Genomic DNA, 17,778 nt, shown 5'->3' on the forward strand with positions numbered 1-17,778 from the left:
CCTCCATGGAGGACCAAACGGCACCTGTCGTACCAGCGATGATACCTCAAACACTACATATAATTCCACAATTTGTAAGCTCCACTTTTTAAGACTTGGGTTTCACTTTTTTCTTTAATCAACACTAAAGAGTAATAAACGATATCTGTGATGTTGTCCCTTCTTGCAATTTTCTCAGGATATCCGCCAGATTCTCACAGGCTCAACTGAAGGCAAGCTGATCCTGGGGAGCCTTGATGAGGATGTGATCATCCCTTCGCAAAGAAAGTGCCTTGTCCGTATTTTGGTATCTCACCTCATGGAGAAGTTTGGAGAGAGGTAATTAAAAATAGTGGGGTTTTTTCTTGTTTTTGCTGAATGTTATGTTGGTTTGAAAAAGGTATATGCATCTTCTTTCAGGGGAAAAGATAAGACGGGACACTACTTTCAAGTCTCACATTTACCTAGACCACCAACATAAACATGCACAACACATGTACCAAAACACACGTTCAGTAGTGTTTTTAATTTATTAGGATGCCTATTAGCTGCAGAATATGCTACAGCCATTATACTGGGGTGCAACACATGTTTTAGAAATACTTAAGATCTAATTTGACTATGCTGGTAATTTAGTTTTTCTGTGTTTGCAGTCCTACCAGTGAGACAAAAAAGGCCTTGGCTGCAGCTTTGATTCATGGGTTTCCCTCCTTGAAGGACGAGTCGGACACAAGCAGTGGCTTCGTAAGTAATTAACATTTTATTGAGGAATTGATGCTAAAACAGTCAGTTGAACACAATATAACTCATCTCCCAGCACCAGAGTACTGGACTTCTGTGCTGTTTGATGCCCGGTGTTGTCAGACAGACATACAGACAAACCCTGTTCTAGATGGCTCAGCCACATGTTGTCGCCACGCTATCAAAATGTGCCTCATCTCTATTCACCAAAGACTTTCATTTCTTGACAGGGATACTGGTTCACCCCAGGACGGAACCACCGCCCAGCCACTGGATTCCTCGAAGAGGGGCTTCGGAACGTCAGAAAGAGGATGAGAAAACCGGCCAGGTCACGGAGCACGCAGCAGACACCACCACAAAGTAGTGAAGCTGGCACTCGTAGGACATTCATACCAGGTAATCGTTGGAACTGAATAATTTGTTTAAGTAATACAGACACATAATTTGAGATTGTTAATATCCTTATGTGTACTTTTATAGAATGTACCATATCGGAAGAAAGAGCCATACAGTGTAAAGAATGGCTGAAACACAATTCGCAGCCCCTCAACCAGGTGGAGCAATACATGCAGGATACAGCAGTGTACAGGTCAGTAGGAATGCACTGAGGACACTAGCTGCAGCACTCATTCAATGTCATTTTGCCTATGCATGCATCTCATCATGGTACTGTTGCACCTCAAGTCATTCAAATCTGAACTACAGACTTCTCAAAACAAACTACTACTAGACCTCTCACACCTATGACCTAACCCCTGCTCATTATGATGCTATAGTGGGATGGCTCAGGGGAGGACAGAGTACAGCAACTTGCAATGGGCCTGGTTTTCAAGGGACCAGTGCCATGTACCTGTCAAAAATAAAAGGGCACAACACCAGTGGGAGCTCCATTACTCTCCCCCTCCCCCCCCCCCCCCCCATAATCGACACAAACATGGGGATGAATGCATTTTACTATTATGCTACCAAAATGTGGAACACCCTACCACCAGCCATCAAGAAAGTGCAACTCCTTACCCTCCAAAACTGCCATACAAGAGCACCTGTCTGCAACTGCCCTCGGGGCTTTTTGTGTTATCCTTTTAACATTCTTGTACTGCTGTACTTTCTGCAAACTATCAAACAGGGCCAAGTCTTTAAGGGAAAACGGGTGGGACATTCAGGGGATCCGCCAAGAGTTCCCACATCTATTCACTCCAGGCATGGTAAGTTAGGAAGGAGTATATGTTTACATATGATGTGGATGCATTGTTTATAACAATCTTTTATCAGTATGTCAGCTGCCACATTGAATTTTCTTTTTCATTTAGATTGCACAGGACTTTCAGATCCTGCATAGAGAGGCTGCGCCTAAGCTCTTTGAAACCTGGCTCCCTTTGTTTAAAGACAAGATCCTGCACCTGGCGAGACGGGAAGGGAAACTTATCTCGTCGCTTGATGGATTAACACCCGGTAATACATTGTTATATTGTACAGTAGACTTTATTTTGCTACTAAATGACCAATTCACAGATTTGCCATGCCACATATTGATACCTATAAAATTGTCTTCCTACAGATTGTTTGGGGGAACTTGCTCTGAGCCAGTTACCAACACTGCTTCCACCAACTGTCTACAGGGTTGGCCGAAAAGTGTTCCGGTACACTATCGAGGGGTCTAAGTTGGCCTTCATCGATCATAAGCCTGTAAGTCACTCTGCATATCTAAAGGGAAATGTTATTCTTTTAATCACTTGAACCCAGCATCCATATTCTTGGGGGGGTGGCTGGGACATTATCCAAAAATGGCAGCTAGATCGGCTATTTTTGGCGAAGAGATTTGGTGAAGATGGAAAACAGTGGTCTAAAGTACAGAGCCAACCAGGTCCAGTTTAAGTGGTTAAGAATGTGCCTGACTGCCTGTTATTCCTTGGCTCAAGAATAATTCAGAACATTGTTTCTGAATATGCATTTTATCAGCCACTGCCAAATCTTGCTTACCCTTTGCTTTTGCACAATCTTTTACTTTGTTTAATTTATCTTGTCTTTTGTTCTTTATTTCTTTCTCAGGTTGGAACAAACTTGGTGGAGTACCTCCATGAGGCGAAGGTGTCAAGACCTTACCCATATGTCCTGTCCCTGGGAAACGATATTTGGCACACCTCTCAGGCGTTCGTTATTCTTGATGGGGAGGCGTTGGAACAAAACACATTGCTTCAGGCAGTCGATGTCTGTTTCAAGGTATTCTATATCTTTGACATCGACTACACAAAGCAGTGTGAAGCTGTATGGAAATTCTTCCAAAATGCAGTGTACGAAATCAAGGGAGGAGAGGAGTCAAAACCTGCTACGTCCTTGCGTGCAGCAATACTTGCTTGCAAGTAGACTTGTGGTCTTGATCCTTTTCTTTTCTTCTGCTGGTCCTCCTGTTCTATTCTCTCTCTTCTTCTGCTTGGCTCAGAATAGGGTTCTATCTGGTTAAATCAAATATTGCAGGATTTTTGAAGTGTGTGTGTGTGATGTTCAAAATACTACCTAATGCTCAAAGTATTTTATGAGCAAGTTGTGTGCTGAGTTAAAAGAGCTAAATGGTGGAAGCATAAATTGTTAAAATGTTTATTTGCACATCTTAGTTTCCTGTCGTTCGGATCACCTAAAGGAGCAGTACATTTTCGTGATCATGTTGGAGGATTTTCTTTGTAACGTTTACATGGCCAGTATATGAACCAGTAATTTCTGAAAAAACGTATGTTGCTATTAGTGGTTCTCAAACCAGAAGCAAAGATTTTGAGATTTAGAAAGGGCAGATCTACAAGCTCATAGCGTGGCACAAAGTGCTATGAGCTTGTAGATCTGGATGCTGTTATGATGTGTTTATTCTAATGTGTGTTATGTACAGTACAGCCTGTAAACAACACACAGAACACAGCCTGTGTTGTTTACAGGCTGTACTGTACATGCATAAATGTTAAGTTTTGTTTAAAGAAAGTTTTGCCCTTTATTGTGAACTGAATCTTTTGCACTTGATTGAACTGTCAATTGTTATAACAATAAAATGAATATTTTTCTAAGATTCCAACATTGTTTAAAAGCGTTTATTGCATATTATATTATTTGCATGACCAAATATAGGATGTATTTTAAAAGGGTTTGTAATTTAAATGTTTAAGAGACATGGGTATTGCATTAAAAACATGACGATAATAACTTGTAGAATTAACCCATCGCAGCTATTATGACCCAGCATTTGGGTGTAATATTTAACCCAATCTATGGTAGAATTAACCCAGGGCTGTAATTAATTTAACCCAGCATTTGGATTAAATGTATAACCCATCTGCTGGGTTAAAATACACAACCCATTTCGTTGGGTCAAATTAACTACTGCTGGGTTGGTCCAATATTGATCCTGGCGTTGGGTTAAAAAACGACCCAAATGGGGTTGTTTTTAACCCAGCATTTTTTAGTGTGTAGCTACTTGCTAACGGTTTAGCGTACCCCCGCGATTCAAAGTAACGTCAACGTAGCTGTAATTTATGCTTTGCTTACATGTTCGCATAACTTGGAAGTTTACTGACATTTACATACCTCGTTTACCTTTTTTTTTATTCAAAAAATGTCTAATGTTCATCTTCAGAAACTCCGCGTCCGCTGCTGAACGTTTAAACACTGTCACAGAGGAGAGGTCACCTGTCAGCCAATAAAACACGTTTATTTCCATGCAACTCTCTGATTGGTCTGGTGGTGTCTTGCCTCTGTTGCATTCACTGAACATGGGAAATTACAATCCTGCCGTCCTCTCTAGTGTCATGGTGAGGTTCAGGTAAAGCACGGTGAATGACATTGAGAGTAGGCAATCTAGGCATATTAAACAATGAATTAAACATACTTATCACGGCGACGGTGTACTGAGATTTATATATTTTTAATTTTTTTTTTGCTCGGGGGCCCCTTAGTGGCTGCGGGGCCCTAAGCCACCGCTTATGTCGCTTAATGGGTCGGGCCGGCTCTGCATGATACAGGTGACAGGTAGTTTGGAGTAATTGTGTGAAAGTGCGTTTCCAGCTGCAGTCCTTTGAGATGTTTTGAAACCAAAGAAGTGACGGTTAGGTACAGACGGAAGACAGCGTCATACAGACAGCATGAAGTGTCTGTACTGTACGGTCCAATATTCCCGGTCTCACCCCTGCTCACAACATCAAGAGTTTGCGTCAGTGTGGATTCCTCGGATAACCCGATTTAAAATTCTTTCTTTGGGTTGATAAGAATCAGAAGATGCCAGGAGAGGATGCCAGGCGGAGCCCTGCTGTTTTCGGAGATGCGTCGTACGATTGATGTTTATTTTAAATGACTCAGATATTCTGCTGCATCCTCCCTGAACGAACGCCTCCAACTTCCCGCTCACCACTGGTGATTACTGCCGCACTCATCTCTAGAAACAGCGGACACAGAAACCATCGCAGTGTCTCCCAGTCACACCACACAGTGACTGGGTTAACTGGCGGCTGTGGTTGTGATGAGTCCTCTCTGCAGCTCCTGTTCAACTTTAAGCATGTACACATTTGGCCTGGTTAGAGCGCCCACAGATGAAAGGGAGCGTTACAATTAATAGTTTCCACAGGAGGGAACATCAAAGAGCCTCACATATTAATACGAGGCTTCTCTGAGCCTTTGTTGTCACGGTTCACAAAGGAACGAATCCTCAGCCGTTGTTTTTATGGTCATTCTATAAATCCAGAAAATGCTGCAGTGCTGTAGCTTCAGTCCAAACAGGGAACATGCTGTGCTGTAACACTACGGCCACAAGGCAGAGGCTTTTATGCAGCAATAAATTATAACTCTTTTTAAAACAAAGTAAAAGTATTTGGAAGACGAAACTGTTAAATGTCGAAGCCAGGAGTGAACACCAGAGGGCAGCGTCAGTCTGTGAGACATGTGACTGTATTCTGGTAGCTATAATTAAACAGTGTTCAATTATTACATTAGAAGAGCTTTACAAACGTCAAATAATGAAAACACGACATGTTAATATAGAGACCATATTAAAAACTGCATGAGCATCGACGCTTTGCTAGTATAATTTATTCAAAGGGTAATTAAAATGACCCATGGCTACAGTTTGTCATTATTACGAACATCTCTGCTGTTCCATGCAATCCTTTTTGAAATACAATGTTATTTTTAATTTTAATTTGACACGCTTTCATTGAGGTCCCAGGTTTTGACCCCCCCTGGAGAGGCCTGAAGTTAACATATATATTAAACTGAAGTAAACAATGAGTACTCTTACTTTGATACTCCTCAAAGTAAGATTTTGAATGCAGGAATATTATTGTTTCAGACACTGTGATATTTCTACTTTTGCTTGTGTAAAAGGTCTGAATACTTCCTTTAAATCACAAATATAAACAAATGGAACAATGCACTCCTACTTACTGTCCTACAGTTAGACATCTGTCCAGCTACCAGCTTCCATTCAGTGTTTCCTTCAGATTGCAGAGGCATCCGGGGGGCTGCATTGACACCCCTTACATCTGCTCTTTAAACAAAGTTCACCAAATATAAAAGGTATATGGTATATAGACAAAATAATAAAACAAAAGGCCACTCTGAAACGTGCAGTTTTGCTTTATTGGGGGGGTCTGGGGGGGTCCGAAAACCAGGCAGTATCTGGTGTGAGGGGTAGGGGTAGGGTAATGTTGTGAATCGAGTGGCCTGTGTTCGTCGTCCATTACATACGCCTGCCCATACCATAACCCCACCACCCCCATGGGCCACTCGATTCACAACATTACCCTACCCCTACCCCTACCCCTACCCCTCACACCAGATACTGCCTGGTTTTCGGACCCCCCCAATAAAGCAAAACTGCACGTTTCAGAGTGGCCTTTTATGGTGGCCAGCCTAAGCACACCTGTGCAATAATCATGCTGTCTAATCAGCATCTTGATATGCCACACCTGTGAGGTGGGATGGATTATCTCGGCAAAGGAGAAGTGCTCACTATCACACATTCTTTCAGATTTGTGAACAATATTTGAGAGAAATGGTTATTTTGTGTAAATAGAAAATGTTTTAGATCTTTGAGTTCATCTCATGAAAAATGTTGCATTTATATTTTTGTTCAGTGTAATATTCATGTTTTTTATCTTATATTAATTGCGATCCAGGAGAAACCCCTACATGAGAAAAAGGTGAAGGGAGGAGGTGGGTGAGGCAGCAGGAAGGAGGTGAGGGAAATGGAGGAGGAAGAGGATGAGGAAGAGGGAGTTACTGTTGTCCAGCCGGAGCTGAATCACCAGCCTCCATCTTCTCCGTCTCCTTTGAGGCGCTGTTTCTCCCCTCAGCTTCCTCCCTCTTTGATTTCTTCCTCATCTCCTTCTCTAGCATCTTGCTCTTCTGCAAGGCGACGTCTCTGTCCTCAGTGTCCCTCCTTCTTGTTCTCCATGTGAAGACAGAGGTCCTCCAGCAGCTTCTTCTCCTCCTCCATCTGCTCCTCCTTGGCCTCCCAGCTCAGTTGAGCCAGGTCGTCCCTCTGCTCCTCCGCCTGCTTCCATCGGGTCTCCGTCTGATGAACCTTGGTCTCCCAGATCTCCTGGTTCTGGGCCAGGTCTTTGGAGAACATCTGCTTCTGCTCATCCAACTTGTTCTCCGTCTGCTCGACCTGCCTCTCCTTCAGTTGGACTTCTTTCTCCAGGCTCAGGTTCTTCTCGGCAGAGTCCTTTTCCTCATCCTCTGCCTTTCTGAATGTCGCCTGAACCTCTTTCAGGTCCTTCTCCCTGCTCTGGTGTTTCTGGGCCAGGTCGTTCTTCTCTTCCTCCACCTCTTTTAATTTGATCTCCACCAAATGAACCTTGGCTTCCCAGCTCTCCTGGTTCTGCGCCAGGTCTTTGGAGAACGTCTCCTCTTGCTCCCTCATCTGGTCTTTCAGCTGTTTGACATCCGTCTCCCAGCTCTTGTTTTTCTTGGCCAGGTAATTGTTCTGCTTCTCCACCCGTTTGAGTTGAGCTTCCATCTCCTCCTCCAGACCGCTGTTTCTATCCTCCAAGATTGTCACACACTCAAGGAGTTCCTCGCCTTTTCTCGTCAGCTCTTTCACGGTCTCTCCTTTCCTCATCCTCAGTTTTTCTTTCTCTGGGTCACACTGCTGAGGAACATCATTGTTCTGGCTGTCAGATGTCTCCTGGTTCTTCTGGTCTGAGACGTTGCCACAATGTGGTCCAGCTGCTGCTTGTGCTGATGCTCTGCAGCTTCCATCTGATCCTTCAGACGTGAGATTTCTGCCTCACGGTCCTGGGTGACGTCAAAGAGCCTTTTATTCTCTTGGTCCAACCCTGAGTTCCTGTACTTATTTTGGTAGTAACAAGATTGGGACTCTTATTTTGAAGGAACTTTTACCGGAAGTGAGTGCACAACGGAGCAGAATGTATATATATATTTCGCCTCCCAAGACCTTACAAATGTCCTCTTTGCTTTTTGTTCGGGTTCACCTTGCGCTTTATCAGTTGAATCACTTTGAACATTCGTTTGAGATGTTGACGGGTTGGCCGAACTTTTTACCCCACAGTCAAACAACTTAATTTGCTTCGCCATTTTTTGTAAAACACACATATGGCGCACCGCGCACGCGAGTAAACGTGCATCGCTTTCTGGCTCCGTAATCACCAATGCACGTGCAGCTTAAGTATCAGGTTCCAACTGGTCACAACAATAATTAAATATCACTCTTAATACAACACATAATTAACATTTATCTATTTTGGGGTGCACATTTTGCTGTCCTTATTTCTTCATGTGAAAAAGTGGTCAAGAAGTGGTTGACATTTTTTCTGAATGGTTGCCAATGGCAACCTGGCAGTTACTGTCGAGCCCTGAGTTGAGAGGTCAGAGCGGAGGCAGCCAGTCTAGCCGGCGCCAGTGAGCAGTTGAGGGTTAGGTGCCTTGCTCAAGGGCACTTCAGCAGTGGCCCCAGCACAAATTGTGTGGTTTAGACGTATGCTGTTGCCATGATGTCGTCGTAAGTCAATGGTACCGTATATATTCTGGTCTCCCATAAAAGAAAATATAGCTCCACTAAAATGAATGCACCTTTTTTGTCTGTAAATTAAACTGTACAAATAAGGTGACATTTTTGCACACTTCTTGTGTTTTTATAAATATTGTATTAAATTATGTTACATTATAAATGTCTTCAAATTATGTTTGAATTATTTTCCTAATTTAATTTGTATTTAACTTTTTATTGAATATTTTTACTTTAACTTCTTGTTTTTATCTAAATATTTGTATTGTGTATTTTCTTTACTCACTTTTCATTGTATTGCATTTTTGAAATTGAGAAACTGTCAGAAAATGTAATTTCCCTCGGGGTAAATAAAGTATTTCTGATAATGATTCACGACAATACACCTGCACATCATTACAAATGATTATTTAATTTAACTTCAAGCTTTTTCAAAATCATCCCCTGATTTATTTCATCTCTAATTTATTTGTATTTATTTTATTTTAATAGTTCTCCACTGATCTGTAGAGATGAGGGTGAGAAGAGAATAAGTTAGAAAAGAGCTGTGTGTGTGTGTGTGTGTGTGTGTGTGTGTGTGTGTGTGTGTGTGTGTGTGTGTGTGTGTGTGTGTGTGTGTGTGTGTGTGTGTGTGTGTGTGTGTGTGTGTGTGTGTGTGTGTGTGTGTGTGTGTGTGTGTGGTCTCCAGATGTGCACACACTGCCCTCAGTCTGCGGACAGCAAACACTCTGAACTTCTGCAGAGTGTGAAGTGAGCCGAGACCTCTGGCTCCCCATGTGGCCGCCTAATGACGTTTGTTCAGGCTAAATTCCCAAGATGGTGACACCTCCGGATGAATTCTTTATCACGGGTACCAAAACAATAACGCTTCGCCCAAAGACTGAAGCCTGAAACAGCACAATGTTACAGAAAGAGGTCAAATAAAAACAGAAATATGCACGGTGGCATGCGGCTGTGCGGCGCCACGGGGTTTAGGTTTGAGACTAATTACTCATGTTTGTTCTTTACCATGGCTGTGAACATCGAGAGCGCATACAGACAAACAAGAGCAGCACACGACATCTGAACCGGCATCTGAAACGTTTAATGCAACACAAACTAAAGCTCAGGTTAAGCCATAAATACATTCCTTCCTTCCTCATCATCACATGCACAGCCTTTTCACGAAGGCCTCAACACGGTATATGTTCTAAATGAGAACCAGAGGCCCTACAGAGAAATACTAAATCATTCCTATTCTTGCACGAATATATGTAAATTCAACCCCTTTCAATTGTTTAGGCAAGGCAATGTATTTGTAAAGCACAATTCATACAGTGATGCAATTCAAAGGCTTTACGGGGGTTCTCAAAGTTTTGATGAGTGAGGGCCAACTTAGGTACCCAATATTGGATTGAGGGCCGCCCAAGAAAAAACGGAACACAAAATAATGCCAAAACAAATCCTTTCTTTATTGTACTAACCAATTATACATACAGTATACATTAAGAAACTTGCAGAGGACACAAAGTTGGGTTATCTACAGACAGTGACTAGCTAAAATCGCTCGCTAACTCCCGTTTCTGATTCTGATAACTTAATTCTGATTCTGATTTTCCGCTTAACCGCAACTCGCGAGATGCCTAGTTGCCATGCAACCAGTAGTCTAGCAAACTTTCCACAAGCTGTCATTCATAATTTAGGAATGACAACCCAGGGGGCGCAGTTTACCATTCTTAAATTCCATTCTAATTCTTACTAGATATGAACCATGGAGGATTTAAATATAACGCATGCAATGCAGCGTGTCACATTAACTATCGCGGGCCGCCAGAAAACATTTCCGAGGGCCGCCATTGGCCCGCGGGCCGCACTTGAGAACCCCTGCTTTTACCAGGATCAAACAGATACATTTTTACGATGGTCAAAGTGAGAAGAAATACAAAAACACACAAAAACAATTAAAAGCAAGAAACCATGTTTAACAATTTGAAAAATTCGAAAATTTAAAAAGCCGTTAAAAAAAAATGTTTTTAGACCTAATTTAAATGTTTCTAAAGTGCTAGCCCTTCTCAGATGTTCCGGGAGCTTGTTCCGCATCAGGAGGTCCTTGATATATTGGGCCCGAGCCCGTTAGGTGCTTTATATGTGTGCAATAAAACCTTAAAGTCAATCCTCTCAGCTGCTGGAAGCCAATGCAGCGATCTCAGCTCTGAGTGATGTGATCTGCTTTCTTTCTCCGGGTCCTGTTGTTTTTTAATGTCAGGTCCTTGATTTGCCCTCACATTCACATACGTTCGAGCGTTCCCATGACCCGTGTGTTGCTTTCAGAGAGTTGTATAATAATACACGTGGGTCATGCTGTGTTCACGTACATGTTCTCGGCTCGTGCTGCTGGCTGGGTTTCACTTCGGTGCATGGAGAAACTATGAAACATGCATAACCCTCTCATACGCTTTGCTCATCCTTTATTCGGCACAAGTTCAAACAGATGCTGAACATGCACATCTGAAAAGAGCCGGCAGCACTGTTTCCAAAGCTCGCAGTGCAGTAACACACACGCTGTGATGGAAACTAAAGACACACACAAGGAGATTACACACCGGCTCAGAATGTAGACCTCTAGTGTTAAAACTAAACAGACGCACAGACAGGGAAACACAAGCGCCCCTCCACCACTTGTCGCACAGACCCTCATAGATGGTGTTTCTCCACTGTTTCTCATCTAGGCGCATTAGCCTCCACACACCGCTCTGACGTAAGCGCGGGGGGTGACGGGCAGGTGAAGCTGAAACAGCTGGAACTGTGTGATGCCATTGAAGGGAAAGTGCGGGTGGAGCCTGCCTCCGCCCCCAGCAGGAGAAAGCTGCACTTGTTCCTCGGCCGCAGAAAGCCTGCATGTGCTCTGCGACATGTTGCAGATACAATGAGAGCTTGTTTACACATCGGGAGCTCGGGGAGAACATGCAGCACTTTGAGCAGGCGTTTCCAGGTGGAAGAGGTGGGACCAACAGGATACAGGAAATGGGCCTGCTTCTTAAAGGGTCAATCCAAAGGTCCCTGCTGCATAATGCACACAGTGGGGGGTGTTGTTCAGAATGAGGTCATGGCTACACTTTTTCTTTCAAGGATGTGTGGCAATTAATGTTCTGCTGTACACTCAGAGCCTCCTTTAGAGTAGAAGTACTTCATTCAAAGTAGATTAGTATAGCAGCCACATGGAGTGCATGTAAAGTCCTCATTCAGGTTTCACTGAAGCTACAATGTGAGGGCGGCTTTTAATGTCTCTGCTTGAGGTGGAGCTACTGCAGTTTCAACCAGATACTTCTGAGCAGCCACGAGAGTATTCATGTGGAAGGAAAGGCCGTTTTACATGCCATAGGGGTTGTTGTTGGTTGTTATTAATATATATATGTTGTCAGCAGGATTTTAGTAAAAACTGCGTACCCGATGTTCATGAAAACTTAGTGGACCCAGATCAAGGGGCCGATACACGCTTGTGGGTCTCAAACAGCTGGGTAAGTTGGGGATATCATAATTATAATAAGATAAAATGTTTCCTTATAATTGAATTACATGCGGCTCAGGACACTCAGAAGTACACACTGCAAATGAAAAGAGTATCATGTTTAGAAGGAAACGCTTAGGGCTGTTAAAAACGTTCATTTTAATCACAAATTGTTCGGTTTGGCCCCAAAATCTGATCCTTAAAAGAGAATATTTAACTTGGTAAAGTGAAGCTGGGCCTCGTTGGATGACTTGAGTCTGTCTGACTGGCCTTTAGTGGTACAGTGGGAGGTGAAGTTCTTCATCTGTACAAAGAGTGGTGTGTGTGTGTGTGTGTGTGTGTGTGTGTGTGTGTGTGTGTGTGTTGTGTGTGTGTGTGTGTGTGTTTTTGTTTGTTCCCGGCCCTGGAGGTTTGCTGTTAGCTCTAAACCGAGTCCACGTGTGAAGGGAAAGAGACCAAGATGTTCCACAGATCAGAGACCGAGCAGCCATCCCATGTCGTGTGTGCCACGAGGGAGACAGTCTGTATTATAAGTGAATAATTGGACTTTATCAAACCAAACTCGAGTTCCAGCACCTTGAACATAGTTTTGGAGAAGTACAGTTACTACTTTTATACAATAGTTGTGAAGTAGTAAAAATACTTTGGTAATTATAATAAAATATAGTTAGTATTGTGAAAAGGGCCACTCTGAATGTGTAACTTTACTTACAGTACAACTTGTGTACTTTTACTTACTTGACTTTTAAATGCAGGACATTTACTTGAAACAAAGTATTTTTAAAGTGTGGTATTGTTACTTTAGAAGTACATTAGAATACATGAATACTTTTTCCACCGTTACATCTCAGGTTCTGGAAACTGTGGAGCTATTATAATTACGTTATGAATGTCTGATATATTATGCTAAAATGACAAATGTAATCTTTAAATATTCTTTTGATCGGGGTTGTTGGCGACTTTTCTCACCTTCATAAGGTCAAAGGTCGTTGTGGTCGTGTTGTTAAGGCTCACCTTCTTTATTTCCATTACCCTTTGCTTTTGCACAATCTTTTACTTTGTTTAATTTATCTTGTCTTTTGTTCTTTATTTCTTTCTCAGGTTGGAACAAACTTGGTGGAGTACCTCCGTGAGGCGAAGGTGTCAAGACCTTACCCATATGTCCTGTCCCTGGGAAACGATATTTGGCACACCTCTCAGGCGTTCGTTATTCTTGATGGGGAGGCGTTGGAACAAAACACATTGCTTCAGGCAGTCGATGTCTGTTTCAAGGTATTCTATATCTTTGACATCGACTACACAAAGCAGTGTGAAGCTGTATGGAAATTCTTCCAAAATGCAGTGTACGAAATCAAGGGAGGAGAGGAGTCAAAACCTGCTACGTCCTTGCGTGCAGCAATACTTGCTTGCAAGTAGACTTGTGGTCTTGATCCTTTTCTTTTCTTCTGCTGGTCCTCCTGTTCTATTCTCTCTCTTCTGCTTGGCTCAGAATAGGGTTCTATCTGGTTAAATCAAATATTGCAGGATTTTTGAAGTGTGTGTGTGGATGTTCAAAATACTACCTAATGCTCAAAGTATTTTATGAGCAAGTTGTGTGCTGAGTTAAAAGAGCTAAATGGTGGAAGCATAAATTGTTAAAATGTTTATTTGCACATCTTAGTTTCCTGTCGTTCGGATCACCTAAAGGAGCAGTACATTTTTGTGATCATGTTGGAGGATTTTCTTTGTAACGTTTACATGGCCAGTATATGAACCACTAATATTCTGAAAAAACGTATGTGCCTATTTAGTGGTTATCAAACCAGAAGCAAAGATTTTGAGATTTAGAAAGGGCAGATCTACAAGCTCATAGCGTGGCACAAAGTGCTATGAGCTGTAGATCTGGATGCTGTTATGATGTGTTTATTCTAATGTGTGTTATGTACAGTACAGCCTGTAAACAACACACAGAACACAGCCTGTGTTGTTTACAGGCTGTACTGTACATGCATAAATGTTAAGTTTTGTTTAAAGAAAGTTTTTGCCCTTATGTGAACTGAATCTTTGCACTTGATGAACTGTCAATTGTTTATAACAATAAACTGAATATTTTTCTTAGATTCCCAACATTGTTTAAAGCGTTATTGCATATTATATTATTTGCATGACCAAATAAGGATGTATTTTAAAAGGGTTTGTAATTTAAATTGTTTAAGAGACATGGGTATTGCATTAAAACATGACGCTAATAACTTGTTAGAATTAACCCATCGCAGCTATTATGACCCAGCATTTGGGTGTAATATTTAACCCAATCTATGGTAGAATTAACCCAGGGCTGTTGTATTAATTTAACCCAGCATTTGGATTAAATGTATAACCCATCTGCTGGTAAATAACAACCCATTTCGTTGGGTCAAATTAACTACTGCTGGGTTGGTCCAATATTGATCCTGGCGTTGGGTTAAAAAAACGACCCCAAATGGGGTGTTTTTAACCCAGCATTTTTTTAGTGTGTAGCTACTTGCTAACGGTTTAGCGTACCCCCGCGATTCAAAGTAACGTCAACGTAGCTGTTGAATTTATGCTTTGCTTACATGTTCGCATAACTTGGGAAGTTTACTGACATTTACATACCTCGTTTACCTTTTTTTTTTATTCAAAAAATGTCTAATGTTCATCTTCAGAAACTCCGCGTCCGCTGCTGAACGTTTAAACACTGTCACAGCGGAGAGGTCACCTGTCAGCCAATAAAACACGTTTATTCCATGCAACTCTCTGATGGTCTGGTGGTGTCTTGCTCTGTTGCATTCACTGAACATGGGAAATTACAATTCCTGCCGTCCTCTCTAGTGTCATGGTGAGGTTCAGGTAAAGCACGGTGTGAATGACATTGAGAGTAGGCAATCTAGGCATATAAACAATGAATTAAACATACTTATCACGGCGACGGTGTTTGTACTGAGATTTATATATTTTTAATTTTTTTTTTGCTCGGGGGCCCCTTAGTGGCTGCGGGGCCCTAAGCCACCGCTTATGTCGCTTAATGGGTCGGGCCGGCTCTGCATGATACAGGTGACAGGTAGTTTGGAGTAATTGTGTGTGAAAGTGCGTTTCCAGCTGCAGTCCTTGAGATGTTTTGAAACCAAAGAAGTGACGGTTAGGTACAGACGGAAGACAGCGTCATACAGACAGCATGAAGTGTCTGTACTGTACGGTCCAATATTCCCGGTCTTCACCCTGCTCACAACATCAAGAGTTTTGCGTCAGTGTGGATTCCTCGGATAACCCGATTTAAACTTCTTTCTTTTGGGTTGATAAGAATCAGAAGATGCCAGGAGAGGATGCCAGGCGGAGCCCTGCTGTTTTCGGAGATGCGTCGTACGATTGATGTTTATTTTAAATGACTCAGATATTCTGCTGCATCCTCCCTGAAACGAAACGCCTCCAACTTCCCGCTCACCACTGGTGATTACTGCCGCACTCATCTCTAGAAACACAGCGGACACAGAAACCATCGCAGTGTCTCCCAGTCACACCACACAGTGACTGGGTTAACTGGCGGCTGTGGTTGTGATGAGTCCTCTCTGCAGCTCCTGTTCAACTTTAAGCATGTACACATTGGCCTGGTTAGAGCGCCCACAGATGAAAGGGAGCGTTTACAATTAATAGTTTCCACAGGAGGGAACATCAAAGAGCCTCACATATTAATACGAGGCTTCTCTGAGCCTTTGTTGTCACGGTTCACAAAGGAACGAATCCTCAGCCGTTGTTTTTATGGTCATTCTATAAATCCAGAAAATGCTGCAGTGCTGTAGCTTCAGTCCAAACAGGGAACATGCTGTGCTGTAACACTACGGCCACAAGGCAGAGGCTTTTATGCAGCAATAAATTATAACTCTTTTTAAAACAAGTAAAAGTATTTGGAAGACGAAACTGTTAAATGTCGAAGCAGGAGTGAACACCAGAGGGCAGCGTCAGTCTGTGAGACATGTGACTGTATTCTGGTAGCTATAATTAAACAGTGTTCAATTATTACATTAGAAGAGCTTTACAAACGTCAAATAATGAAAACACGACATGTTAATATAGAGACCATATTAAAAACTGCATGAGCATCGACGCTTTGCTAGTATAATTTATTCAAAGGGTAATTAAAATGACCCATGGCTACAGTTTGTCATTATTACGAACATCTCTGCTGTTCCATGCAATCCTTTTTGAAATACAATGTTATTTTTAATTTTAATTTGACACGCTTTCATTGAGGTCCCAGGTTTTGACCCCCCCTGGAGAGGCCTGAAGTTAACATATATATTAAACTGAAGTAAACAATGAGTACTCTTACTTTGATACTCCTCAAAGTAAGATTTTGAATGCAGGAATATTATTGTTTCAGACACTGTGATATTTCTACTTTGCTTGTGTAAAAGGTCTGAATACTTCCTTTAAATCACAAATATAAACAAATGGAACAATGCACTCCTACTTACTGTCCTACAGTTAGACATCTGTCCAGCTACCAGCTTCCATTCAGTGTTTCCTTCAGATTGCAGAGGCATCCGGGGGGCTGCATTGACACCCCTTACATCTGCTCTTTAAACAAAGTTCACAAATATAAAAGGTATATGGTATATAGACAAAATAATAAAACAAAAGGCCACTCTGAAACGTGCAGTTTTGCTTTATTGGGGGGGTCTGGGGGGGTCCGAAAACCAGGCAGTATCTGGTGTGAGGGGTAGGGGTAGGGTAATGTTGTGAATCGAGTGGCCTGTGTTCGTCGTCCATTACATACGCCTGCCCATACCATAACCCCACCACCCCCATGGGCCACTCGATTCACAACATTACCCTACCCCTACCCCTACCCCTACCCCTCACACCAGATACTTCCTGGTTTTCGGCCCCCCCCAAATAAAGCAAAACTGCACGTTTCAGAGTGGCCTTTTATGGTGGCCAGCCTAAGCACACCTGTGCAATAATCATGCTGTCTAATCAGCATCTTGATATGCCACACCTGTGAGGTGGGATGGATTATCTCGGCAAAGGAGAAGTGCTCACTATCACACATTCTTTCAGATTTGTGAACAATATTTGAGAGAAATGGTTATTTTGTGTAAATAGAAAATGTTTTAGATCTTTGAGTTCATCTCATGAAAAATGTTGCATTTATATTTTTGTTCAGTGTAATATTCATGTTTTTTATCTTATATTAATTGCGATCCAGGAGAAACCCCTACATGAGAAAAAGGTGAAGGGAGGAGGTGGGTGAGGCAGCAGGAAGGAGGTGAGGGAAATGGAGGAGGAAGAGGATGAGGAAGAGGGAGTTACTGTTGTCCAGCCGGAGCTGAATCACCAGCCTCCATCTTCTCCGTCTCCTTTGAGGCGCTGTTTCTCCCCTCAGCTTCCTCCCTCTTTGATTTCTTCCTCATCTCCTTCTCTAGCATCTTGCTCTTCTGCAAGGCGACGTCTCTGTCCTCAGTGTCCCTCCTTCTTGTTCTCCATGTGAAGACAGAGGTCCTCCAGCAGCTTCTTCTCCTCCTCCATCTGCTCCTCCTTGGCCTCCCAGCTCAGTTGAGCCAGGTCGTCC

At 42.5% G+C, this 17,778-nt stretch overlaps 1 protein-coding gene across 1 annotated transcript; it reads left to right on the forward strand.

Moving 5' to 3' along the window:
- Positions 1-1,021: 1,021 nt before the first annotated feature.
- On the forward strand, positions 1,022-3,714 carry LOC117442811 (uncharacterized). The gene is made up of 6 exons (XM_034078775.2): positions 1,022-1,116; positions 1,201-1,309; positions 1,847-1,925; positions 2,031-2,172; positions 2,279-2,406; positions 2,770-3,714. Exons 1-6 carry the CDS (start codon positions 1,032-1,034, stop codon positions 3,082-3,084), a joined length of 858 nt encoding a protein of 285 aa, XP_033934666.2. The 5' UTR covers positions 1,022-1,031; the 3' UTR covers positions 3,085-3,714.
- Positions 3,715-17,778: the final 14,064 nt, after the last annotated feature.

The sequence above is a fragment of the Pseudochaenichthys georgianus genome, unplaced genomic scaffold (assembly GCF_902827115.2).
Source record: "Pseudochaenichthys georgianus unplaced genomic scaffold, fPseGeo1.2 scaffold_480_arrow_ctg1, whole genome shotgun sequence".
Taxonomy (NCBI): domain Eukaryota; kingdom Metazoa; phylum Chordata; class Actinopteri; order Perciformes; family Channichthyidae; genus Pseudochaenichthys; species Pseudochaenichthys georgianus.

Coding starts and splice junctions, on each gene's coding strand:
- LOC117442811 (XM_034078775.2), top strand. CDS start 1,032: ATGAGAAAACCGGCCAGGTCACGGAGCACGCAGCAGACACCACCACAA. Junction 1,117..1,200: donor TCGTAGGACATTCATACCAG/GTAATCGTTGGA, acceptor GTACTTTTATAG/AATGTACCATATCGGAAGAA. Junction 1,926..2,030: donor ATCTATTCACTCCAGGCATG/GTAAGTTAGGAA, acceptor TTTTTCATTTAG/ATTGCACAGGACTTTCAGAT.